Genomic DNA, 24913 nt, shown 5'->3' with positions numbered 1-24913 from the left:
CGAGCTCTAACCTCATGACTAAGGCACACAGAAGCCAGAGGGTTTGTTTTCATCATCTAAACCACAGCAAATCATGCACCTAAAGGTTATTCTGAAAGGCTTACTTTATAAGGGGTAGATGCATTTACTTTTATCACTACAATAGCTTACGGATTTGTATAAAAACCAGGATATAATCCAATTATAGAATGGCTCTGCCTTTTTCTCTCCTCAAAATTCAGACAGTTCTACCATGTTCCTTTTGAAGTACCACGGAAACAAATGGTAAGGTAACTCAAAACTTGAATAATACTTTCTTTATTTACAAGTTAGAATCAACAGACAAAGAAAGACAATCCAGGGGACCAGATGGGGAGATGACAGAAACCCCCAGGGGCCCCAAATGGAGAAGAGAAAGGGAAAACAGAGTAGAAAAATGTCAACGTAAAAAATGAGCTCCCCCTTCTTCCCTCCCCACGGAGGCCAAGGGGACCGTGGCCCCACACGCCTCACCCTTACCTAGCTTAAAATAAATTAGAACCAACCAACCTCAAAACTGGGCTTTTACAAGTGAACAGGGCAACTATGGCCTCAGGTTTGCCCACTCCCTGCCCTGTCCCAGTTGTTTTGAATGGGGGCCCTATACTCAAGAGGTCACTCTCAATGGGGCTGGGAACTCGACCTTATTTTGTCCATTATGTCCCTCCTTCAGTAAATGTCCCTGCATCCCTCCCCCCTGCAGAGCCAGCTCTCCTACAGTGGGGGGAGAGGGTGAGATGAGGAAGTGTCACAGCAAGGGGGGAAGGGGTGGGGCAGGGTGGTCTAAGGGTCCGGTCCTGCGGAGCCTCCTGCCCCATCTGGCCTGGCCCCTTAGCCTGAGTCTGAATCACTGGTGTCTGAAGAGGACGAAGATGAAGAGGAGGAGCTGGAGTCTGAGCTGGAGCTGGAAGCGCTGAGGCGTGACACCGCTACTTGCTGAGCAGATGCCGACTCTGTTTTCTCACTCGCTGCAGAACAAAGTTAAAGGTTAAAGATGTAGAAATCTGACCTCCATTTGTGAAGAAAAGGTCAAGAGGGCAGAATGCAGTGAATCTACAGTGATGTACAGGATACTCACCTTTCTTGGGGGGCTTTTTGGTGGAATTGAGCTGCCCACTAACATCCTGTAACCGCTTTTCTAGTTCCCGCTTCTTCTCCAAAGCCAGTTCCTCCTTTGTCTTTCCCACAGGTTTTTTAATGACTAGAGAGAGACACATATCAGGAGTAAGATTACCATAAACATCCTAGTTTTATTGCGTTACCAAGTTCCTTTCTTGAACACCCCCTTTTTAAAACTGTCCTGAGAATCTCAGGAAGATTGGTGAACCCCATTCATACTCACTGTAGGGCTTCCGAGGTTTCTTTCGAAGGCAGGAAAGGACGTATCGCTCAAGTTCTCTAAGCGTGGACGGCTTGAGAGTTTCAAAATCAATCTCAATCTCTTCTGGGTTTGAGTCACGTAAAGAGGGCTCCCTGGCTTGGATTATGTGCACAACTCGACCCAGCTTCTCCCCAGGTAATTTGTTGATGTCCAGGCTCAACTGCCGCTTCTCATCATAACTCATGGGCCTACTTTCTTCCTCCTCCTCTGAATCGTAGCCTGCAGGCAGGGTAGGTGGGGCCATCTTTGTGGCCTTTTTGGGCAGTCTATGGGCAAAAAAAACTCTCAATTAGAGAAGCATCCTTAATCTCTCCCAATAGGTTCCCACTCTTTAATCCAATAACTTGGATTCCTGCCAGGCGTGCAGCCTGGTTTGCCATTAAGGCAAATAAGTGAGTCAGAGGTGGGCTACTGGGACACTTGTTTTAGGGAATGCCAACCACTTCACATTCTTGGGGGGCTTTGTGAACTAGATATAGGTATGCTGGTTGGCGTGAATACATCTTTTTGTTCCCCAAAGCACTACTAACCCACCCCACCACGGAAAACAAAAATCAAGTATGGAGTCATGGGTTTAGAGGCGGTAGTCAAACTGTGGCCCTGGAGCCAAATCTGTCCTGCCATTTGTTTTTGTAAATAAAATTGTATTGCAACATACATTAGTGTTCACATCTTTATCGCCTATGGTTACTTTTATACTGTACTGTCAGAGTTGAGTAGCTTTGAGAGACAATGTGGTCCTCAGAGTCCTTGTCTGTCACCTGGCCACTTATAGAAGAACTTTGTAAGGAATGGGAGAAAGCATCCTCCTGCTCCAACTCACTTGGTACCACTTCCTCCAGAAGGTCCAAAGCCAGGGGTACCTAGTGTAGCAGCATTGCTACCCCCACTGCCACTTGCTTTCTTGGACTTCTTGGGCTGAGAAAGGCGGGGTGCCCGAGGCCCCTTGTCATCTTCATCTACCCCGGTTCGGCCTCGATGCTTCTCTGCCTTCCGTTTCTTCTTTTTCTCTTTTTTCTCTCTCTTCCTCTTGGGCTTAGATATCGGGCCTTGGGACAGGGCAGCCAGTTGTTCATGTACTGCCCGAAGCTAGAAAGGAAAAAATAATCAAGATGTAAAATGGGAAAATACACACCAAGTACAACAATTTAAAAAGACCAAGAAAAGAAAAAAGTGCAGGCAGGCAAGAATGTCTTAGTAAACTGAACAGTGACAAATACCTGTTCCTGCAGTTCAGCCAAGCGATGAGCCCTTTCTTCCTCAGAGTCAGAGCTTTCACTCTCTTCTTCCTCATCTTCATCTTCCTCCTCCTCTTCCTCGGAAGAGCTCTCACTGCTACTCTCCTCACTAGAGGACTCTGAAGATGATTTGGCCAGGCCAGCAGGCAAGGCAGTAGAGACTGGCAGAGGCCCTGGTTCAAGGGGTTCATCTGGCATCTTGGCATAACGGAACTCAAATACGTCCTAGAAAGAGAGGCAGACTCAAAACCATGCTGGGGGATAGTGCCCTGATTGTACCCAGCCACCTGGTGATACGGCTCCAATTTGCAACTGTAAAGATTAGGAGAGCCTCATGTTAAGACTGTGCAGCGCAGGTGATAAAAACCTCTCTCCCCAAACCTACTTATTCTTTGCCAAACTCCAACCTTGACACTTACCTGTAACTTTCGTGCCATGGCCACAACATCGTGGTCTGGGGGATTGTACTTATAGCAGTTGGAGAACATAAGCCGCACATCAGCAGCAAACTCCTGGGCATCCCGGTAATCACGATTCTCCATCTTCCGCTGCAGAAGGAGGCAGCATCAGAAGCTGCACAGGCAGGGAGACTCACCTTTCCCTGCCAACCCCAGACACTGCAAGAGCAGCCCTCTCAAGAGCACAGTGGGGATGACTTTAATGATCTGTGCCCTGGCGTACAAGTGTGAAGTCAAAGGAATTTGGGTGGGTTGAAGAAATATCTTTGTCTAGGAAAAAAATCATTTCTAAGTAACAGGGGCGGGTCAGTGGCCTTAGACAACCTACCCTTCACCTGTTAACTTCCCTAACCCAATACCCCCAATAAGTAGGACTTAACTGTGAATAGTGTTGCTCTGAAGACAAAACCCACCATATAGTTTCAAACTCCAGAAATTAGGGACTCGTAACAAATACTTGACCAATTGCCACATTGCTATTTTGTTAAAGTAAAATATTAAGAACCAAAGAATGCTGTGTGCCTGTAAGAAACGACTGTTGGTTTTTATTGATCCCTAGGCTCCAATCACTGCCTGAGCATCCCATCTGCCCCATGCAGTGGGTACCTTGACAGTGCTGAGGTCCATGGGGTGTTTAATGATGTCATGGTAATCATGCAGGCCAAGAGCAGAAGCATCCACCGGTTTATAGAAAGGCCAGGCATAGGCAGCATGCTTCTTAGAAAGTAATTCCTTCAAAATGCCATTGCAATGTTTCAACTGTTCCGATAGCTTTCCTTTCTTGGAGCTCTGGTGTTGCTGCTGAGAATCAGGCAAGTCTTTGCGTGGGGGCTTGATGGGGCGGCCACTCTCTCTGCGCATAGGGGGAAGCCGTGCTGCCTTAGGCTCAAGACCCCCGGGGGGGCTAGCTGGAGAGCCAGGAGCCAGGATGGCTGTGGGTGTAGGGGTGGTAGTATCTGCTTTCCGCTTTACCCCCTTCTTCTGCGAAGAAAAACAAGACAGAAGCCTTTACCTCAGGTCTACCTCTATCAAGCTTTCCCTCCCCATTGTCCAAAAGAAATCCACGGATCTATACCTTGGCAAGGGGCTGGGCTGGGGGACCTGCAGAGACAGCAAGGAGCGGGGGTCCAGCGGAGTGCAAGGACTTGAGAAGGGGAGAGGAGATGACTGATGGGTTGGGAATGTTGAGGACAGTGGTAGGTATCTCAGGAGGTGGAGTATACAGGGCTGTGTGAGATACAGAAGAGATAGCAGGCACCTGATGGGCACTGGTGATACTGCCCTGGAGTGCTAGAAAAAAAGAAAAGGTTAGTTTGGTCATCTTTCCCATCTTTCGTTCTCCATTAGCAGAACACCCACTCTTCCTACCTGCCAATTTGGCCCCCTTCTTGTGGCTGTTCTTAGGGATGGTCACCACAAGCTCTTGTTCCTCTTGTGGCATTGACGCCACTTTCTGTAGGAAGATCTTTTCCAGCGTTTGTGCCATCAATACAATATCATCAGTGGGCTATAAAAAACAAGAAAGGTTCAAATACCAGCAAGATACTACACTGGGCCACTAATTCCCACTTTCTTTGTCAACCCTGTCCCTCAAAATACAACCAAGAAAGAAAATTCAAAACTAAGGGAAGATCTCACATGGAAAAAATATGCTGCTCTTTTCAGGCATCTAGGAATTTCTGACAGTGCCACCATCCCCAAGTATGAAGAGTTTTCTACTTTATACAACCCTTAACCCCGAATTTCTGAAACCATATCACTGTGTGTAGTGGTATACTTTGGAGCTCAGGTTTTCTAGATCCTGACTACTGAGAATACCTCCTATAGTAAAAGACTTAGACTTTGTGTAGACAAGACTAGCAATAAAAGCACTCCCCTTCCCTATTAATGAACACACACAGAGAAAAACTCACTTTGTTGTAGATGTAACAGTTGGTGAACATGGTATTAAAATCCTGCATACACTCTGAAGCAGCCCAATAATAATTGTTTTCAAGTCTCCTCTTAATAGTACCCATGTCCATGGGCTGCTTTATAATTTTGTGGTAATCCTAAAAACAAAACAAACTAGGTCAGAGCCACTGAAAAATGCATGCTTGTTCTCCTAAGCAAAAACTACTTACCCCAACACACACACATACACACACACACACCCCGTGTCAAAGGAGTACATAGTTTCCTAAACTGCGGCCCCAATTAAGCTATAGGACAGAAAAAAAAAATGGAATAGTATCCTTAACACCCAACAGGAGGCCCCTACTGTCTTTCTCTAACCACCCACCTCCCACCCACTCTGGAAGGTTTCCCATCCTGTGACATTACCTCTGGGGCTGGCTATCCATGGGCTGCATGAGGGAGAGGAAGAAGCTAAGAATTTTGGCCACCGTGGTCCTCTCCCAACCCGGGGTGGGAATCTGTAAAATGGAGCCAGGGCACAAAAGTTAAGGAAGGACACATGGAGGGCACAATAAGAGATGCCAAGATAGCAAACGGTTGGATCAATGACAAAGGACCAAAAATCCAGAAATCTGGTGGCTATCTGCCCAATGCAGGAGAGATGGGAAATACCTAGGGGCCGCAGCACCTATACTAGATAGCCCACCCCCACTCACACACATTCTTGTTCATTCCCACACCTCCCCACTCCAACTTCTCAACTCACCGGCAGACCCAGTTTGACGGCATCCACAGGCTGCCGGAAGGGCCATGCAAACTGATGTTTCCACAGAGCCTTCATTACCACCTTGTGCAGGTATTGCAGCTGGTTGGTAACCCGTCCTGGCTTTTTCGGATTGGATACCTCCGGGGGTGGTGGGTTGGCAGGGGTCAGTTGTAAAGCTGGCACTGAAGCCATTGTGGGGCTTTCGAATCCCTCATACAACAAGGAGGGCTTTCGAATCCTTTTCCCAGGCGCTGCAGCCTCTGGGCCCAGCCCCAGTAACCCTGCATTCCCCTCCCCAGGGAGCCTGTGGAAATTGGAAACAAAATTAGATGTAATCTCACAGAAATTAGGGAGAATGCAATTTAAACTATATACCAAGTAAATTCAGGCTTGGGACCTAGTGAGAGGTAGGCAAGCTTAACTACCAGCAAGTATTTAAACATTCTCAGATATTTTGTTTGTCCCCTACTCCCACATTTTTGTTTCCTTATTTCTAGCACACTTATCTAGGTCCCACCTTCTGAGTCTGATAGACTCTATCATCTATTTTTTAAAAATTATTTAGGAGAAAAAAAGCTCCCAAATGGTTTCTTATAGGAAATTACTGAGAACCACAGGTTATGGGGGAAAAACTTAAGCAAAATGGGTGGAGCCTAGAAACTCAAGCCAAGCCTGAGGAGGGCCCCATCCACTAGGGGCTTGATGGTTGCCATGGTGGTCGAGCCTAAGGGAAGCAGATGAAAAGAGAAAGAGAAGAAAATAGGAAGAATTTCATAAAATGATGAGACAACTAAGATTCACCTGGGCAGAAAAGATGAACATCTTCCACATGCTCTGCATATTTAACTTCGAAGCAGAAAATGGACCAGAAATCTAAAGGAAAACCATACCAACTCAAAAAAAAAAAAAAAAAAAACAACAAAAAAAACACACCAAAACACACAAAAAACCAGCAAGGAGAGCTGACAGACTTCACAGCCTGGAATAATCCAGCTGCCAGCTCCCAGAAATTTTTGCAAATCTAATCTCTCTCCAAGGGACTCAAAAAATGGAGATGCCCAGTCAAGGTCAGCAAGTTCTCTCATTAGAGACAGACCCCCTGCCCCAACCTGGCCAAAAAACAAGATTCCAACCATTCTCACTGTACCATCAACTATGAGATCGAAGGCCAACAGTGGTTCAAGTATACATTCTCTCTGGTGCTCCTCTGGACCAGGTGTTTCCTAGGGCCTAAGATTAAAATCACTACTCCGAGATCTTACTATTTACACCTGAAAACAGCTGGACTAGAATCCTTAGCTCCACCCTCCCGCCTTGAATGAAACTCAAGGATATCAAAACGTCCCCTCCACCACACAAACACAACACCCCAACACAAAACCGACCCTGTTACTGAAAGACAAGCAGGGGGTTTAATAACCTAGCTTAGACACCAGGAACCCACCGGCTAAAACAATAATCCCTCTACCCTACTCTGGGAATTCCCGTTGCCAGCCCCTGAAGCTCTGTCACCATGGCAACCCTATAAGGCGCTAGATGTGGCCACGAACACCTCAAAAGGACTATATGACAAACCGTCACTAAACACCAGGCTCACTACCCGCAGCCCAATGTCCTCGCATTACATTCCGCCGCCAACCTAGCTCTGTCCGACTCGGTTAAGACTGGGCCACCACAGGGAGAGTAATCCACACACTGACAGCCTGCACTCCCTCCATACGCGGAGTCTGGGACACTGCACCTCGGCTCCAAAACCGCCGCTGAGCCCCTCCGCGAGCCCCGAGTCAACAGTCGCGCCGCCGAACAGCAACGCGCCAGTCAGTTCTGCATTCCCTCCGAACCCGACGTGCCTCTCCCCCGTGCTGCAGCCCCCCAACGTCCCCTTCCAGCTCGCGACCACGTACTTGTTGTGGGGAGTCACGTTTTGCAGCATCTTGACCGCGGGGAACCGGCACTGCACTCAGCCGCTCCAAGTCCGGGTGGCCTCCGTTCCCCTTACCGCCCGGTCCAGCATAACCCGGGAAGTAGGGGGGGCCGCTGCCCTTGCCTTCCAGGCGACAACCCCCCCCCACCGGGCAGGCACGAAAGCAGTCTTCCGTTGCTTCACGGAAAGCTCCCAGCAGCTTGGCGCGCTCCACAGGAGGCGGACAGCGAGAAAATGGCGTCGACCTCAGCAGAGGCGGGCGAGCGAGGGGAGACGGACTCTTCGAACCCTAGGAAGGCCCCCGATCCCAGACACCGTCGTCAATTTTGCCCGCTGTTGGTATGCAAGAATCCCCTCTTCCTGCGGGGACTGTCCGAGGCGGACGAGGTCCCGTTTCGATCTCGATGGAGGCGGATGAACACGGAAAGTGGTTTAGGGAGCCGCCGCCTCCATCTTTGAAATCCTCTTGAGGGCGGAGTAGAGGGGGTGGACAGATTCCGAGGACTGGGCGGGGCCCGAAAAAGGGGAGCTTCGGGGGCTTCTATGGGGTCTGTACTGTCCGCCGGGAACGTTCATAGGCCGAGACGAAGGCCATTTCCAAGCGGATGGACGTGGATTGCAATGGCGGGCCCCGGCGACTCGAAGGCTCTGTATCGGTAGGCAGAATCCTCCAGCCCGTTCTAGAGGCTGCTCCACTCCAGCGCGAAATGGCGCCGCCGAGCCCCGCGCCAGCCCTTTATATATAGGCAAAGGGGAGGAGCTTCGCCGCTCATGCGCGCCACCGTGCTCGAAATTTCCCCCACCCCCTGCGCGCGCGCACGCTCGCTCGCGCCCGAGAAGAAGTCCGGTCGAAGGCGAAGGAACGCCTCTCCGCGGGAGCATTTTCTATTGGTCCGCTGAAGCGATTATGTCATAAACTTCGTTTCCAAAGCGTCAGTCACCAGGCAGAAGAGTGCCGCATAAACCCACGGGGGAGCGGCGACCCGCCGTACCACTGAGCCAATTGGCCGCGCCGTGGGCCGGCGACTCCAGGGAGACGAGGACGTTGGCAGGGTGCAGCACCCTCTCCCCACCTCCCTTTCCAACAAAGTCTTCCCAGGCCTCCAGGCCCAGGGCGACTGGCGACTGCCAAGCTCGGGCAGGTCGTGCCATTCGTAGCTCCTCCACAGGCCAGGCAGGCAGGGCTGCTGGGGGCCGCGTGGGCGTAGCCAGCCCGGGCCCGCCAGGGTGTGGCCGCAGGACGCCCGGCGGGTGACTGTTCTCGACCGCGAGGCCGCCGCAGTGAAGAACCTGAAATGAGGAAGAAGACGCCATCTTAAAAGCACGGCCTGGTATCTGGCAAACGGCGAAAGGCTCCCGGACGTAGCGAGGACGGGATCTAACGGCCCCATGTTCCACAATAAAAAGTACAGGCTGGCTGGTCTTACAATCGTCCCTGCCCTTCCCCAGGTCAAACAACAGAAAGACAAAGGCAAAAAACTCCCCAAATCTTGAATCAACAAGGTATAAAACCTAGAATTCGTTCCAAAAACTTGCACCCCAAACACATCTCCGACCCCTACACACTCATACTGTATCAATACAAATACCTTCGCAAAACCTCGACAAAACCTCGGCAGCCCTTAGGTGGGAACAAAACCTGCAAACACACTTAGGTATGAAACCCACCTCCCCAAACTTCATTCCGGTGTCTGGCTCAGAGCGGAAAAAAACAAGTCCAGGCAGGGGCGAATCACACTGAATACCACAGCCGAGAGCTCGAACTTTCCCCCACCTCCCCCACCCCAAGGGCATGCCCGCACACCCTTAGGGTCCCTCCGTCGTGGGAGCTGGAGGCCCCCCATCCCCCCACCAGGGTCCGTAGACCTCCCCACGGAGCGGCTGGTCCATCGGTCAGCGCCAGGGAGGAGGGCGAGCGGAGGAGGCGGCCGCTGCGGCTCACTAGCCCTCCCCCTCCTCTCCCCTTCTCCCCTCCCCCCGGGCCGTCCGCCTCCGAGGAGGGGCAGGAGCCATTTTGGGAGCTCGGTTTCGCCCCCTCCCCCCACCCACTCACCTAAGTCGTCCCCACAAGCTGGCTATCCGAATCGGGTTAGACTACGAATGAATAGAGCAAGAGCATAACTCGGTCAGGATCTCTAAAGCCATTATTTCTGGGGCTTCCCGTCCCCTTATGGGAGAGTAAATCCCGCCCCACCATTTCCCCTTTTCTGGACACCAAAAAAGAAAACAGAAAGGAAATTAATGCAAGTCAACAAATACAAGAGCCCCCTCCCCTCGGAAAGGTTCCTGGGGGCCTACATCCTTGAGCTCCAAACACGTCACCCTTCCTCTGCAGTTCTTGAGCCTCAACCTGGTTACTGCGTCTAAAATGGCCGTCAACCTCCTGTCTTCACGACCTCCCTAGTCGGGCAACCCTGCGGGGGAAGTGCGCCCCTGGAAAGAAGATTCGCCACCAGAGACCAGGCCTCGGCCCGACAGTACAAACGGGCCCGCCCGGTGGCTGCAGCAGGGAGGGCAATGACACAGCAACTTTGCAAGCCTTCTCCCCTCCCCCAGTGGCCCAGCCTCCCAAATCTGCTTTTTTCAACCCGGGGCCATGCAAGTCCGCACAGAGGCCAGCCGGGAAAGAAAAATTTAGGAGGTCAGAGAAAATACTGGGCCTTAGAAAGCGAAAGGGCAGCCAGACATTACTCTGGCTTGTTTCCCCGCATTCCGGAAAATCACTGCCCGCCGCTCCCTCCCAATCCTCCCTTCCCCCACATGAGTCACCCTGGAGACTACAGCTACTCAGTAATTTGGAAAAGTAACTCTTCCCTCCTTTCCGTTCCCTCCCCCGCAGTACACAAGGAGAGAACTGTTAGGAGTGGGGGAGGGGATGGAGGCGAACGACACCACCCTGGAGAAACCCGAAACCTTGTGAGCTGTGAAATCATTCCAGGTCCTAAGCCTCACTCCCTCCAGTTTCAGACCACGCTATCTACTGCCCTCCCTGCACCCACCTTGGGCCTGGTTTCTGCTCCCAAGCAGACCCCGAGTTTTCAGCTTGTAAGCCCTCCCCAGCCTGGGGTAGACACATGCTCAGTTAAGACCCCAACGGGGCAAAGGTTTGTGCAGAAGGCTCCACAGGCCGTGTCCACGTGAATGCACACAATTTTGATAAGCAACTCGAAGCGTAAACTCCAGTGTGCCAGGTGACCACTGCGAGCTTCCTACTACTGACACAAAGGACGCACAGAAATGCTCCTTCCAGAGTCTGGGGAGAAAGGGAGTGGGGGCCTGGGAACAATCTCAGTTCACACCCCGGGCTGCCCACTCTAAACCTTCACACCTACAAATAAGGACTAGTCACCACTCCCACTCCTCAACCCACTAGGTCACTACCCCCCGCACCCCACTCGCCAAAAGGAAACCTCACCTGGCTCCGGGCTTCTGTACCCCCGAGGGGACGAAGGGAATGGGGGGGCACACCGCCCCAAGCCCCTTTGCCCTCCCATTGATATGGAGGCATGAGGTTGGCCATTCCCTTCCCCCATCCGAGGTGCCCTTCTCCAGCTTGCCCCCCTTTACGCTCCCACTGGCTGTGAAATAGTTGAAGGACAAACCCACCCTCAGGATTCTATTCTGAACCCCAAGAATCCCCCTCCCGGACTCCCCACCATTGGTTAAGCACGTAAATTACTGGCAACATCTCCGCCCAAGGGCCCCTTCTTACCTGGATCCTGGAACCTTCCAGGGGGGATCCAATGTTCCCCTTGGCTTGGTGCGGGGGGAAGATGTAATCCGGGGTGTCACCCCCCACCCCGGAAACTGAAGCTGTGTTGGGGGAGGGGGCGTAGCCCCCAGCCCCTCCCTTCTCCATGGAGTAGGGGGGTGGGGAAATCATCTGGGCCGCGCGGACACGTCAGCAACACCCAGATTGGCTGACGCGGGTCACGTGCCGAGCGCCCCCCCTTCCCGTCCACGGGGGCCAGATTTCCGAAGGTTCCTGGGGGTCGCCACAAGGCGCCAAGGGAACTGCATGGCCCAGGCCTATTTCCAGAGGCTCAGTGAGCCCTAATGCCGCTGCTTCTCTATAGTCCCGGCTTCCTATCCCGCTGTCGCCGACCTTGTCCCCCCCACGCCTCTCCTTACGGGTTCAGCATGGCTACCGCAGCCCGGGAATGTTGCACTGCGCAGGCGCAAGGGTGCGGCCGGGTTGGGGGAGGGGAAGGAGCCCCGGAGGCCGCGGCGAGAGCAGCAGGGCGCAGGCGTGGGAGCTCCCGCGGCGCTTCCGGGAGCGCGCGCGGTGGGTGGGGCGGAAGCGGGCGCGGCGAGGGGACCTTCGGCCTCCCGCTCCCCTTCCCCAGAGCCCGCCCGGCGGCCTCTCTCTCTCCCTTTCCCTCAGGTTTTAGGAGACGCTCGACTCGTCTTGACCTGAGTCCAGCGGAAATGCGCGCCATGGCGCTGTAGTCCGCGAAGGAGAACGGGGCCTGGATCTGCAGATTGAGGGGTGGCCCGGTGGGACCCCTTGCCCGGTGTAGGGACTTGTCATCCTGCCGGTGCCTGCTGCGGGGAGATGCGGTGTGGACGCTAGATGTGGGCGTTTCGTTTCCATCTTTGGCTTAGAGTTTTACAACTTCTCATTTCCCTGACCCTACCTACACTTCCTTACTTCATCGAGACCTGCTAGTCCCTGGACTCCGGCCTTCTACCCAACCTACCGGCCTTCTGCTCACTTTTACTTTTTTACCCATCGACCACTGAAATTAAAACATAGTTTTCCCTAAGGCTTTGCCCTCACTCTTTTGATCTTGATTCAGTCCCATAAAAATAGAACCTAGGGGTGTTACAGTGATTGAGTTGCTACCTAAAGCAGACCTTTTACTGGTTCGTGGACAGTCTCCTCGACCGTCGGCGTATAGTCACAGTGTTCGCTCCGTAGTCCATAACCCCCACTCCCCACCGCTAACAGAACAGAAAGGCCGACCTGCAGGACTCTCCGCTTTCCCTCGCCCTTCTGTAAACGGCCACGTCTGCTACCATTGTACTAGAAGTCCGCTCCTGTTTAAGGAAATACCTTAAAATGTTCGACCTTATCTATTACTCTGAAGCTAACCTTTTTCTACCAACTGGCATTTTAAACTTCTCTGTTCTACTCCCAGCCCACAAAAAAAAAAGGGAAAGAAAGTAACCTTATCACTATTGTATCCCTTTATATACTCTCATATTTACCTTTCAGCTCCCCTGCACAGTCAAGACCTGAAATTACCTAAATTTTCCTCTCTGCCCCTTTCTTCCACTACTGAAACTTCTGGCGAATGTCGCCAAGGACCTCCGGATTGGCAAAGGCAGGAAGCACTTTTCAGTTAAGTGACCTCTCTGAAGCGTTTGACACTTGATCAAGCTTCCTTCCTGAATTCTCTACACCCTTGATTTCTGTGACCAGTCTCACTGGTTTCTCTCCCTATTGTCCAGCTGTTTCTCTCCAGTCTCCTCATGGACTCTGCTTTATTCCTACGTGTTGATGTTTGCCAGGATTTTGCTTCAGGGTGCTTCTAGTTCTGTTCATCTCTAATTTCATTCAGTGACTCAAAGCTTCTCAAATCTCTACCTTTTGTTCAGACAACTCTCCAGAGCTTAACTTGCTACTAAATATTACTGCTTGGATAACCCTCAGCTACTTTAACCTGGTCAAGATTGATGCAGTCTGTATGCACATGAGACTTGCTCCTCTGTTAGCCTGGCTGATGGCAGCTGTTCAGTCACAAAACCTGGAATCTGGGAGCACATTCTTGATTTCTTTTTCTCACAGCTTTATATCCACTAGACTTACCGTTTTGCCTTTAAAATATCCATTGAATGACACTCTGTCCACATGTGGCTATTTAACCCTTTGCGGTCGTTTGTCTACTCTCAGCCACCAAAGCTTTTTTACCGTCCTGGTCGTATGTCTGCTCTCAGTCACCACAGCAAGGAACTGTACGAATCTTAACTCTGTTCATTCATGTATCAGTTCATAATTTCTCTTGTTTATCCTTCATAATCTTGCATGTTATGTATCACTGCTCTTTCAATGGAAATTAATTCCGACCAGTACGACACCCATGTCCAAATTTAATACAACCGCAAAGGGTTAAGTTAACATTAAATACAATTTTAAATTTAGTTCCTCAGTTGCACTGGCTACCTTTCAAGTTCTCATTAGCCACAGGTGGCTAATGGCTGACCTACTGGACAGCACAGGTTAGAGAACATTTCCATCATTGCAGAAAGCCCTGTTGTCAGCGCTGCTCTAGATTTTTCTCTCTGCCTCTGCCACAGTTCTGTTAGGAGTGAGGTTTCCAAAGTATAACTCTGGTCATGTGCTAGTGTTTAAACCCTATATTAATTCCTCATTTTCTGTGAGAGAAAGTCCAAATTCCTGCACTTGACAGAAAAGTCTGCTACTTCTTCAGCCTTGAATCTAGCCGCTTTTTGTGCCCTATACTCCAGCCATAATGAATTATTTCCTAGACATGCCATTGTTTTATGCCTTTGTATTTTACACATACTGCAGTCTAACACATAATAGGCTTTTCCCCAATCCATTTAAGCCCCCAAAGCATCTGAAAAGCCTACTCTTGCCTCCCAAATTCAGCTGACTGCCCACTCCTTGGTGTCCTTATGATTGCACCTTTCACAGTGAACGGCGTTTATGTGCTTACATGCTCCTCTCCCTTGTTAGACTTTGGTCCTCAGAACAGGGCCATGTCGCACTCCTTTTTCCCCCTGCCCCAGTATATATCCCTGGCTCCTGGCATAGTACCTGCCAGTATGAGGTGCTCACAAAGTCAGCAAATGTTGAAGGAAATTGATGTGTAAGTATGTGACTTAGGTAAGATTGTAATGTATATGTTTGTGAGGCACCATCCATAGTATTGGGGAAATAATCATAGTAAGAAACAATCATTGCTGTCAGATACATTTTTGAGACACTGGGATGGTGTGAGGAAAGACAAAGCAGTATAGCACAGGTCACTTTTACAGAGAGCAGTGCAGTCCAGTCTGGCCGGAAGAGAATAAAAGCTTCAAGAGTAAAGCTGAAGGAGGGAAGACTGGAAGGTAAATTGATTTGAGGTGATATTGCGAAGGATTTCTAGTGCTGTTAAGTTTGGACTTTGGGGAGTCACTGCAAGTTTTTGAGCAATGACTTGATGAGGGTTATGTCGTAGGATGGGAACTCTATCTTCATATCTCTGGTAGCTAGAACTATACCTGTTAATAAACAAAAAATGTGAGGGTAAAGGGGGGAGAAGTGGTGATGGAAGGAGAGTTGACTGGGTAGTGAACACACAATACAGTATACAATGATGTGTTACAGAATTGTGCACTTGAAACCTATATAATTTTATTAACCAGTATCACCACAATAAATTCAATAAAAAAATTAAAAATGAAAGTGTGCGGTTGGAAGGAGATGAGACTGGTGATAGCTAACATTTATTGAGTACTTGAAATTTATCAGGCCCTGTTGTAAGTACTTTACATGTATTAACTCTCTTAATCATTATAACCCTGTAACGTAGATACTGTTGTTGTCACCCCCCGTTTTTCAAATGAAGCAACTGAAGCAAGAGACATTAAATAATTTGCCCACGGCCACACTTTCAGTACGTGACCAAAGCTGGGATTTGAACCCAGGCGGTCTGCCCCTGGACGGTATGTTATTCTGATTGCTAAGCACAGCAGGTATTTTAAGACCCGGGATTGAAAGTTGGAGAAAAAAGGATTAGCAGAGGTAGATTTGGGGTCATCTTTGAGGCAGGTTTTGAATTAGGCAGGCAGGTAGGTGAGATTTATAAGGGAGGAAGTAGGAAACAATTGAGTTGTAGGACAAGGAGTGAGCTTTCGGTTTGCTCCCCAGGGAGCAAGAATAGAAAGTGGAACCAACAGAAGAGCGTCAGACAGGAAGGAAGAGCAAACAACAGAATGTGAGTAAGGCAGAACAGGAGAGGGCTCCAGTGAGGACTTCATGTTTGCCAAAGGAGTTTTTAAGCTTGTCTGTGCTGTGGACTTCTTTGGCAGTTTGGTGGCACTTTGGACCTTGTCCAACAATCATATTTGTAAATGCATAAATAAAATAATTATAAAAATATTTGAAGAAATGCGTGATGGTCTAGTAAAATGTCTGGGGTTTTTTTTAAAGATTTTTTAAAAAATTGATTTTAAAGAGGAAGAGAGAGGAACATCAATGGAAAAGAGATACATCGACTAGGGATCGAACCCACAACCTGGATATGTGCCCTGACCGGGAATCAAACCCGAGACCCTTTGGTGCACAAGATGACACTGCAACCAACTGAACCACACTGGCCAGAGCAATATGTGTTTTCTTATTAATACATGTTTCTTATATATTAAATAAAATGATTTATTGGCAGGTCTCACAACTCCCATAATTGTAGAAATATTTAGAGATGTCTGTATATGTGATATGAAAATATGAACTGATGATTTCTATTGATGACAACATTAACGTACTGCTAGTACTACAAAGATTTATTTTCTCCATCATAAAACTGAACTACATTCATAAAACTAAAACAAAGTGACTTATTTATTCCATCGAAGTTCATGGACCCCTGAATTTTATGATGGGACTGCAGGTTAAGGAGCCCTGTTCTGGTTGATGAGGCAGTGAGACCCCACAGATGGGTTTGGGGGAATAAAGAAGGGGAGCAACCATTAGTTGGCTCTGGGGTCACTACTGATACTGGAGAGCAGTTCTGTCACCTGGGGATAGAACTCAAGTGCAGGGGACCCAGGCCAAGCAATTCAGATTGACTATAGTAGGAAGGAGGGGACTATTTTAAGCTTTTTGACTGGGGAAGTGAGAGCTACCTTTGTGGGAAGATTTACTTAGCAACAGTATGCCCCATGGATTGGCTTTGAAGAGGCTGGAGGTGGGCCAGTTAGCAACCTTAGCACAGGCACACATGAGCTGAAGAATAAAGTAGGTGCAGCATCAGGACTGACTGCACTAAAAGAGAACCCAAAACCCTGGTCCACAAGGTCCCAGCTGGCTTTGCTTCCGCCTGCCTCTGGCCTCACTGCGTCACTGACTGCTCCAGCCACATTGGTCCTTCCTTATTTGCTAGAAGGAGCCAGCCCCTTCCTGCCTCCGGGCGCTACACATGCTGTTCCCTCCGGCGGTGCGCTCTTCCCACCCTGCCTGCCTAATTCTTACTTGCCCTCCAGATCCCGTTTCAATATCAGAAGGTCTCCAACTCCAGCTGGTCTCTCTTAGGGAATCATAGTTCTTTTCCTTCATAGTACTTTTTACAATTTGCTTTTATAGATTTGTATGTTTGTTTAATGTCTCTTTATTTTTATTAGGTTACAAGTTTGATGGTAGGTGTGTGGTGTCCAGCATACTTCCAGGTACGTAGAGGGTGTTCAGCAAATATTTCTGAAATAAATAACTGAATGAACCTCTCTGAGCCACAGACCTTGTTCATATAGTGGGGTTAATAAATCCCAACCTTGTGGAGCAATTGAGAGGATTGTTACTCCTAGTAATGTAGCGAAAGGAGAGGATGACTATGGACATGAGGAGACACACTGAACTGGGAATGAAGGTACATGTGGGAGCTGGGTGGCTAGGTTTGATTTCTGAAGTAGGAGGTGGAAGTAGGAAGAAAGTGGCAGTTGGGAAGGACCTAGGGATGGAGTGGGAAGAGTGGTGGGGCGCACAGGGAGGGCAGTGGGGGTGAAGGTGTTTGTAGAATAGAGACATTTCTGGTAAGATTTACTGTTGAAATCTCTGTTAGAAGGGATGATCTGTTGTGGCTCAGCTTCAACACCTTCAGTAACTAGCAGCCCACTTACTTTAATTTTATTTTTTTAAATATGTTTTTATGATTTTAGAGAGAGGGGAAGGAAGAGGGAGAGAGAGAAGGAGAAAAAACAATGTGAGAGAGAATCATTGATCAGCTGCCTCCCACACCCCCCCCAACTGGGGATCGGGCCCACCACTGGGCATGCGCCTGACTGGGAGTTGAGCGGGCGACCCTTCAGTGCAGCGGCTGACACCCAGCCAACTGAGCCACACTGGCCAGGCCGCTGGCGGCTGTTTGTTCACCCAGTGAGTGGTCGCTCGGTGGACCTTGGTGGATGCCGAGAAGGTGAGGAAGAATACGATGTGATCTCTTAGGGACCTTGCGGCGGGAGGTGAGGTGACTGTGGAGCAGGCGCGGACAGGCGCGGTAGCAAGGCTGGCGCGGGCGGGGCAGGTGCCCGCACAGGCTCCGCGGTTAGAGCGCCCGCCCCGCCCCGCCCCGCCCCGCCCCGCGCCCGCCCGGGACTGCGGTTCCCGCCCTGCGCCAGCGCAGCTCAGGCAGGAGGCGGCGAATCGCTGTCTCTCCCATCGATGTTTCTCTTCCTCTCTCTCTCCCCTTCCCTCCCTTCCACTCTCTAACAAGTCAGTGCACAAAATATCCTTGGGTGAGGATTAACCAAAAAAAGGAAAAGGAAAAAAAAATGATGGTCCAGTTTAACCCAGTGATCCCACTTCTAGGAACATAGCCTAAGAATCCTGAAACACTAATCAGAAAGAACTGATGCACCCCTGTGTTCACAGCACCGCAATTTACAATCGCTCAGATCAGGAAACAGCCCAAGTGCCCATCAGGAGATGAGGGGATGAAAAGCTGTGGGACATTCACACCATGGATACTACCCAGCTGTAAAAAGAAGGATCTCCTACCCTTTGAGACAGTATAGAGGGACCTGGAGAGAATTATGCTGAGTGAAATAAGCCAGGCAGAGAAAGACAAGTGTCACATGATCTCACTCATATGTGGAATCTAATGAACAAAATAAACCAATGAACAAAACAGATCCAGAGACGTGGAAGCATGGAACAGACTGATGGATCTCAGAGGGAAGGGGTGGGGGGCGGAGCAGGAAGAGGTTAATCAAAGACTAATATACATGTATGCACAACCCATGAACACGGACAATAGTGAGGTAGGTCGGAAAGGGGGTGGTGGAAGGGGTGGAAGGAGTCAATTGGAAAAAGACATCTGTAATAGTTTCAACAATAAAGATAAATTTTTAAAAAAATGATGGCAATGGCAGGCACCAGGTGCTGTGGAAGCACCCTGAAGATGCTATGCACTAATCTCTGTTCAGTTCCCAGAAGGCTTCCTGAGGGAGGTGAGATTTCATCTCAAAGGAATATATAAGTTGCTTAAGTAGGGCCCAGATCAAAAGTATGATGTGACTGAATACGCATAATAAAAATGTCCCTTTGGCAGCACTGGAAAATAAGAATGAGATTGGAGACAGAGGCCAATTTATAAGAAAGTTGTAGTAATCGAGGAAACAAACCAATGATGGCCTGAGCTAGTGGGAATGGAAAGAAAAGGGAAGACAGATTTAAGAGCTATTTAAGAGGTAGAATTGATAGGACTTGGTAAACAATGGAGTGAGAAGGTTTGAGGAAAATGAAGTCAAGGTTGACACATTTGTAGCTCTGATAATTTGGCTGGATAGTTATTTATTAAGGTCTTGAATATGAGTTGGAACATGTTGGGAAGGGAAGGTGATGAGTTTGGTTTTGTAAATTTTGAGATGGAGGTACATTCAGAGTAGTAATTGCTAAATTTAATTTGTCTATTACAATTATTGAACCATCGAGAGGAGTTATGAGACAATATAAAATAGAAAATTTACCAGTGTTTTAAAGAATGAAAGCACAGTTGGGAAACCATAAGACGTTGCTTTTCATTTAAAACACCTTTTAGACATTTTTTGGATAATTAGGGAAAAACGAACACATATTGTGTTAAATGGAGTTAAGCAATTGTTTTTAATGTTATTGGAGATAGTAGTATAGTTATTGTAAAGAAAAGTTATCTATTATAGACACCCATAGAAATATTTCCTCGTGGAATACAATGACAAAATTTGCTTTAAAATACTACAGGAGTCCAGTGGCGTGGCTCAGTGGTTCAGCATCGACCTAGAATCCAGGAGATTGTGGTTGATTCCCGGTCAGGGCACATGGCTGGATCCCCAGCAGGGGGCGTGCAGGAGGCAGCCGATCAATGACTCATCACTGATGTTTCTCTCTCTCCTTCTCCCTTCCTCTCTGAAATCAATAAAAATATATTAAAAACATTTACTGAAAAAAATACAGGAAAAAAAAGTGTGTGGAACAGGAGAATAGATGAAACAAGAATAGAAAGCTTTCAGAAGGTTGAAAATCATTGAAATTTATGAGTACATAGGGGTTTATTATTCTCTTTTGTGTATGTTTGAAATTTTTCTAGTAGAGATTTTTAAAAATCCTTTTAGCCCTAGCTGGTTTGGCTGAGTCATTAGAGCGTTGGCCTTGGACTGAAGGGTCTCGGGTTCAGTTCTGGTCAAGGGCACATACCTCTGTTGCAGGCTCGATCCCTGGCCCCAGTATGGGTGCATGCGGGAGGCAACCAATCAATGTGTCTCTGTCACATTGATGTTTTTCTCTCTCTTTTCCACTCTCTGAAAAGCAATGGAAAAAATATCCTTGGGTGAGGATTTAAAAAAAAAATCCTTTTAATTATAGGTCCAAAGGAAATCAGTTAGTGAATATAAATATTTTTATTAATTAATCAACATCAGGTCATATCACAAGTATATTTGGAGTTTGTGGCCAGACTTGTGACAGACCAGAGAGCATCAAGGAGATCACATGTGTCACCCAGGCAGTTACTTGGGAACTGCTGCCTGAGAATGAATGCAGATTCTACCTGTTCATGCCTCAGATGGTCTCAAGCAGCTGGGATGCCACAAGTTCAAGAGAGGTGTGGTTTTTAGGTTCGTGATGATTCTCCCGTCTCTGGAAACAGCTCTAATGCATAGGGGTGATGATGTGCCTGGCCACAGCTCATTGATATCGAGGTGCACACCTCATACAAGCTGAGCCAGTCGGGTTGCCTCGCCCAGCAGTGTGCCTTTGGAGCTGTTGCATATTAATGGCAGTGTACCCCGCTGCTAGGCCCCATGGCTCCCCTTCCCGGGGCTAGCTTATTCCACTCTTTTGATTTCATGAGCTCACTCAGTTTCCTAATAAATTGCCATTTTAAATTGTAAGTTAGCCAGAATTGGTTTCTATTGCTTACAACCAAAATAGCCTTATTAAATATAATAAAGTGTTGCATAATTATTATGTAAATGTGTTTAGTGTTGAAATAAATTTAAGAATAAAAAATACATTTAAAAATTTTTCCTGAGGGAGACTTCTGTGGGGAATATGGTTTGAGAACTGCTGTTGTCGACACCCCCACGAAGCCACACACAGGCAGTTGGGGACAAGGGGTGTGGAGCAGAGTAGAGCTGAGCCAGTCGGTGGTAAGGGAAGGCGTGTGGGAGTAAATGCCATCCAGGACATGGACAATGTAAGAGAAAAAGTTGAAGACCAACCTCCAGGGACACCAGCACTTAAAGGGTAACTGAAAGGAAGGAGTGCGCAATGGAGACAGAGTGCCAGGGAAATGGGGGGAAACCCCCGGGAGAGAGCGCTGCCCAGATGCTGGAAAGGTTGGAAGGAGGCCGGGCCAACAGTGTCAAATGTTGCAGAGACTGCAGAGTCCATGTGACTTAGCAACACCAGAATACTAGTGAACAGCCCCACCGTGGAGGGGTAAGTATTAAAAGGCAAGTATGAAAGTGGAGAGATGGTTGCCATGACTTTTTCAGAAAATTTGGCTCTGCCAGGACAAAAAGGATGGGAGAGCTGAGCGTCAGCCGTGGGCATGCTGGTGTTCTCAGAGGCATTCATATCTGAAGACCAGAGTGAACAGTTTCTGGGGGGCCAGACTGGCTGCCTGCTCCTCTCTTGCCCATGATTATCACTCCCCCAACTGATGAAAGACTGTTTTTGAGATCATCTATTGTGGACGTTGTTGGAGAGTCCTGATGGGAAGAAGGGTTACATAGAGGGAGGGGCATTACAAGTGTTTGACCTTTTTGCATTTACACCAGGAGAGAGGAGTTAACCACGCCTCAGTCCTGTCCTGGTGATGGGGTTATAGCTCTCACTCGGGTCTTTGCCGCCACCCTCCCACCCAGAGGAGCTGCAGTGTCTGCTGCATGTGTTCCTAGCCCTCCCACCCAGACCTCCTTCCAAACCACCCGCTGTATCTGCTGCACAATGTGTTCATTAACCAGTTGTCATCCCCACGGGCCAGTGGGGGTCTTCTTTGGAGGGTGGGTTTATTTTGGGTCCCCCATCCCAATTCTGGCACATGCATAGAACAGTGTTTAGCAAATTATGGTCTGAGCAAAATCCAGCTTGTTTTTATACGGCCTGAGAACTAAGAATGGTTTTTACATTTTTAAATGGTTGAAAAATATATATATTTTGTGAGTTACAAGAGTTATATGAAATTCAAATTTCAGCGTCCATAAGTCAAAAGAAGGTTAAGAACAAAACTCCAGGAACAACAGTATTTAAAAAATAGCTGAGAGCAAGTCCGGGAAGGAGTGAGGAGAGGCCTGAGAAGTGGGAGAGGAGCAGGAGGGAGCGCACAGCCCTGCTCTGTCATTCACATGCTGCCTGGGGCTGTTGGGCAGCCCGACTGAGGAACTGGGACTGAGATGGAGTGTCTCACAAAGCCGAAAATATTTACTATCTGATCCTTCATGGCACCCTGGGTGGCTGAGTGCCATACATCTCCCCTTCCGGGCCTGGGCATATCACAGACTTTCTACTTTCCTAGGGGCCTGAATCTCCACCACAGCAACTAACATGGGTTAGTCCACAAAGGGAGAGACAGTGGGAAAATGTTCCATGTTTTGGAGGGTAATACAATCATTTCCAAACCCTACTCTAGCCCTGGCACTCTGCCTCCCACCCCCAGCCCCACCCCCACACAAATCTTAATATCCAGGAGGTCCTGAGTTATTTTGGGGGTGCTGTTATTGCTGTTTTTTGCTTTCGAAAAGGGGTATGGATTTTGAAAGTCTCAGAAACATGTCTGGTCCACATTCACATAGATTAATTTCTAAGGTTACTTAATTGCCACATTAATGCTTTCTCACTGCACCTTCCCCCACCCCTTCTGTCTTTCTCTCTTCTTCTCTATCAAACTTGCAGCTATACACTGACAGTTTCTTCCTCACCTCCCACTTCTCAGCCCACCGCCATCTGGAGTCGCTCCCACCACAACACTGAAACTGCTCTCCATAAATCCGTCAGCCATCTCATTATTGCCAAATGCAGGGACACTCTCCAGTAGCACTTGATAATGCTGGCCTTGCCCTTCTTCGTGGGACACCTCCATTCCTCTTAATCTGTTTCTTCCTTCTCTCGTTCTCTGGATGCTCCTGCTGCCACCAGATTCTCACAAGTTAGCGCATTTCAGCGCACTGGTTACCTACCACACGGCGTCAGTGCCTGGCTCCCCTCCTACACTGGGCTCTGGGCTGCTTGGCCTCGGAGTCTGCAAGGCGCGTACTTCTAGCTTCCTGGCGGTTGGCTTCCTGTTAGAGTCTCTCAGTAGGAGACAGCTCAGCAGACAGGAGAAACCGAGAAGCTTCCTGCCTTGTCTCTAAAAGACTGGCAGTAGCAGGGAGTTATAGCAGCAGCAAGAACAGGTGATTCAGGAAGTACCTTCTCAGTGAGCCCGCCTTGCTGGAGATGACAGCTTTTCAGGAGATTCAGCACCAACTATGACAGTTTGTCCGTCAGGGCGACAGCAGGTGCAGACATGGATTCCTGCTCAGGGGCCACAGCAGCTTCTGACTTCCAGGTATTCCTCGCTCCTCTGTGCACCTCCAGCCACTCTCCATCCCTTTTGCACTTCTTGCCTTTGCAATGAATTCTCTGCGGTAAATGTCTCAGTCTGAATACCTAGCGCACTATGTGCTCTGACTGGGTCCTGGGTCCTGGATCCTGGCGGGCGTGAGGCCTGGGGTTTGAACTCATGCACCCACTCATCTCTGCGCAGTTCACTTGGGTGATCTCGTCTACCACCTCTGTTTCAACATTTGTGCCGGTGACTCTCAAATGAAGGTTCTTCAGCCCAAAGCTGAAATCCACACGCATACGCCTCACTCCTGCGTGGCTGATCCATGGGCATCTCAAATTCAACTTGTACAGAACTGAATTCATCCCTTTCATCTGTCCATCACTCACGTCTCTCCCTGCCACCCATTCAGAAACCTGGGTGTTATCTCTGACCCTCCATCTGACCTTCCCACATCTAATCAGTAGCCACGCCCTTTGGAGGCTACTTCCTGATTACCTCAATATTCCATTCCCCCATCGCCTCTCTTCCTGACTTAACTCTGGATCTTAACATTTTCACCTAAACCATTGCTATATTGTTACAAAAGGGCAGTGTGTGTGTGAGACTTTTAATTTTGATGTCATATGCTACAGACTCTTGATCAGCAGCTTTGCCTCAATTCTTTCTAAGCTCCAGTCCATTCATTGTTTGAAATATCGGAACAATTCTTTTCAAAGGTTGAAATGATGGCGCTGCCTCAGTTTTAGTATCTCCATCATCTGCCAAGAAAAGCTGGCCCCTCCTTGTGGCATAACGGGGCTTATATGATCTGTTCTCGCCTAAAATCCTAGTTCCTCTGGACAGCACGTGAGCCGGCTCCACAACATCCACACCCAGCTTCCCCGCGGGGGAGGCTCGGCAGCAAGGAGCTCAGGTGCCTTTGACTTGTACACACGTGCGGATCCCTTGACCGCTTTTCTCTCCACTCATGTTCTGTTGATCAAATTTTTTTAAAAATTTTTTTTGGTTTAGAATATTACAGATGTCCCTTTTTCTCCCCAATGACCCGTTCCACCCCGTCCCATACCCCTCCACAGTCCCTCTCCCCACCACTGTCCGTGTCCTTGGGTTGTGCATATAATCAAATTGTTTTTTTCTTCAAGACTCTTAGGGGCCATCCTGATATGTCCCATCCATTCCTTCAACTTCATAAAATTGCTAATTCCAAACCACTCGGCGCGTTCTTATTCAAATACGTTTCAAATACGTCACATTGTCCAGTTTATCCGTTACCACCGCCCCCTCGATTAGACTCCACGCTCTCTGCAGGCGGGAGCGTGCCCTGCTCACCTTGGCGTTGCCAGCACCGCGGAGCGCGCTGGAGCTGCTGGCGACGGGAGTGCCTCTGCGGGAGCGGGGTCCGGAGGGCCTGCAGTGCGCTGCGGGACCGGGAGCTTCCCCGCCCCGCGCCCGGCCCGGCCCGGCCCCGGTTAGAGCC

The 24913-nt window shown here is 49.0% G+C and overlaps 1 protein-coding gene across 9 annotated transcripts; it reads right to left on the bottom strand.

Annotated features, from left to right (window-relative positions):
- Positions 1–281: 281 nt before the first annotated feature.
- On the bottom strand, positions 282–24913 carry BRD2 (bromodomain containing 2). Of its 9 annotated transcripts, none has more exons than XM_081140443.1 (14): positions 11394–11480; positions 7662–8971; positions 5758–6061; positions 5418–5509; positions 5009–5146; positions 4464–4602; positions 4171–4385; positions 3702–4076; positions 3057–3185; positions 2620–2862; positions 2223–2488; positions 1361–1665; positions 1097–1219; positions 282–986 (listed from the first exon to the last, which is right to left on the bottom strand). In XM_081140443.1, the coding sequence occupies exons 5-14, from the start codon at positions 5117–5119 to the stop codon at positions 850–852; spliced, it is 2043 nt and encodes a 680-aa protein (XP_080996569.1). In that variant the 5' UTR covers positions 5120–5146; positions 5418–5509; positions 5758–6061; positions 7662–8971; positions 11394–11480; the 3' UTR covers positions 282–849. The 9 variants fall into 9 exon arrangements, with proteins under 9 accessions (XP_080996569.1, XP_080996568.1, XP_080996570.1 ...); XM_081140442.1 differs by lacking the exon at positions 11394–11480 and adding an exon at positions 9350–9594; XM_081140444.1 differs by lacking the exon at positions 11394–11480 and adding an exon at positions 6559–6630 and having other exon boundaries at positions 7662–8393.

The sequence above is a fragment of the Miniopterus schreibersii genome (assembly GCF_964146895.1).
Source record: "Miniopterus schreibersii genome assembly, chromosome: 6".
Taxonomy (NCBI): Eukaryota; Metazoa; Chordata; class Mammalia; order Chiroptera; family Miniopteridae; genus Miniopterus; species Miniopterus schreibersii.
Note: the sequence above shows the minus strand (reverse complement) of the source record. Positions and strands in the feature narration are given on the sequence as shown.

Excerpts from the sequence above, each read along its gene's own strand:
- BRD2 (XM_081140439.1), bottom strand. The coding sequence starts at position 7,690 with ATGCTGCAAAACGTGACTCCCCACAACAA. Across the intron at positions 5,147-5,757 it reads CCGTCAAACTGGGTCTGCCG|GATTACCACAAAATTATAAA; the intron begins GTGAGTTGAGAA and ends TTTTGTTTTTAG. Across the intron at positions 4,603-5,008 it reads ACTGTTACATCTACAACAAA|CCCACTGATGATATTGTATT; the intron begins GTGAGTTTTTCT and ends TGTTTTTTATAG.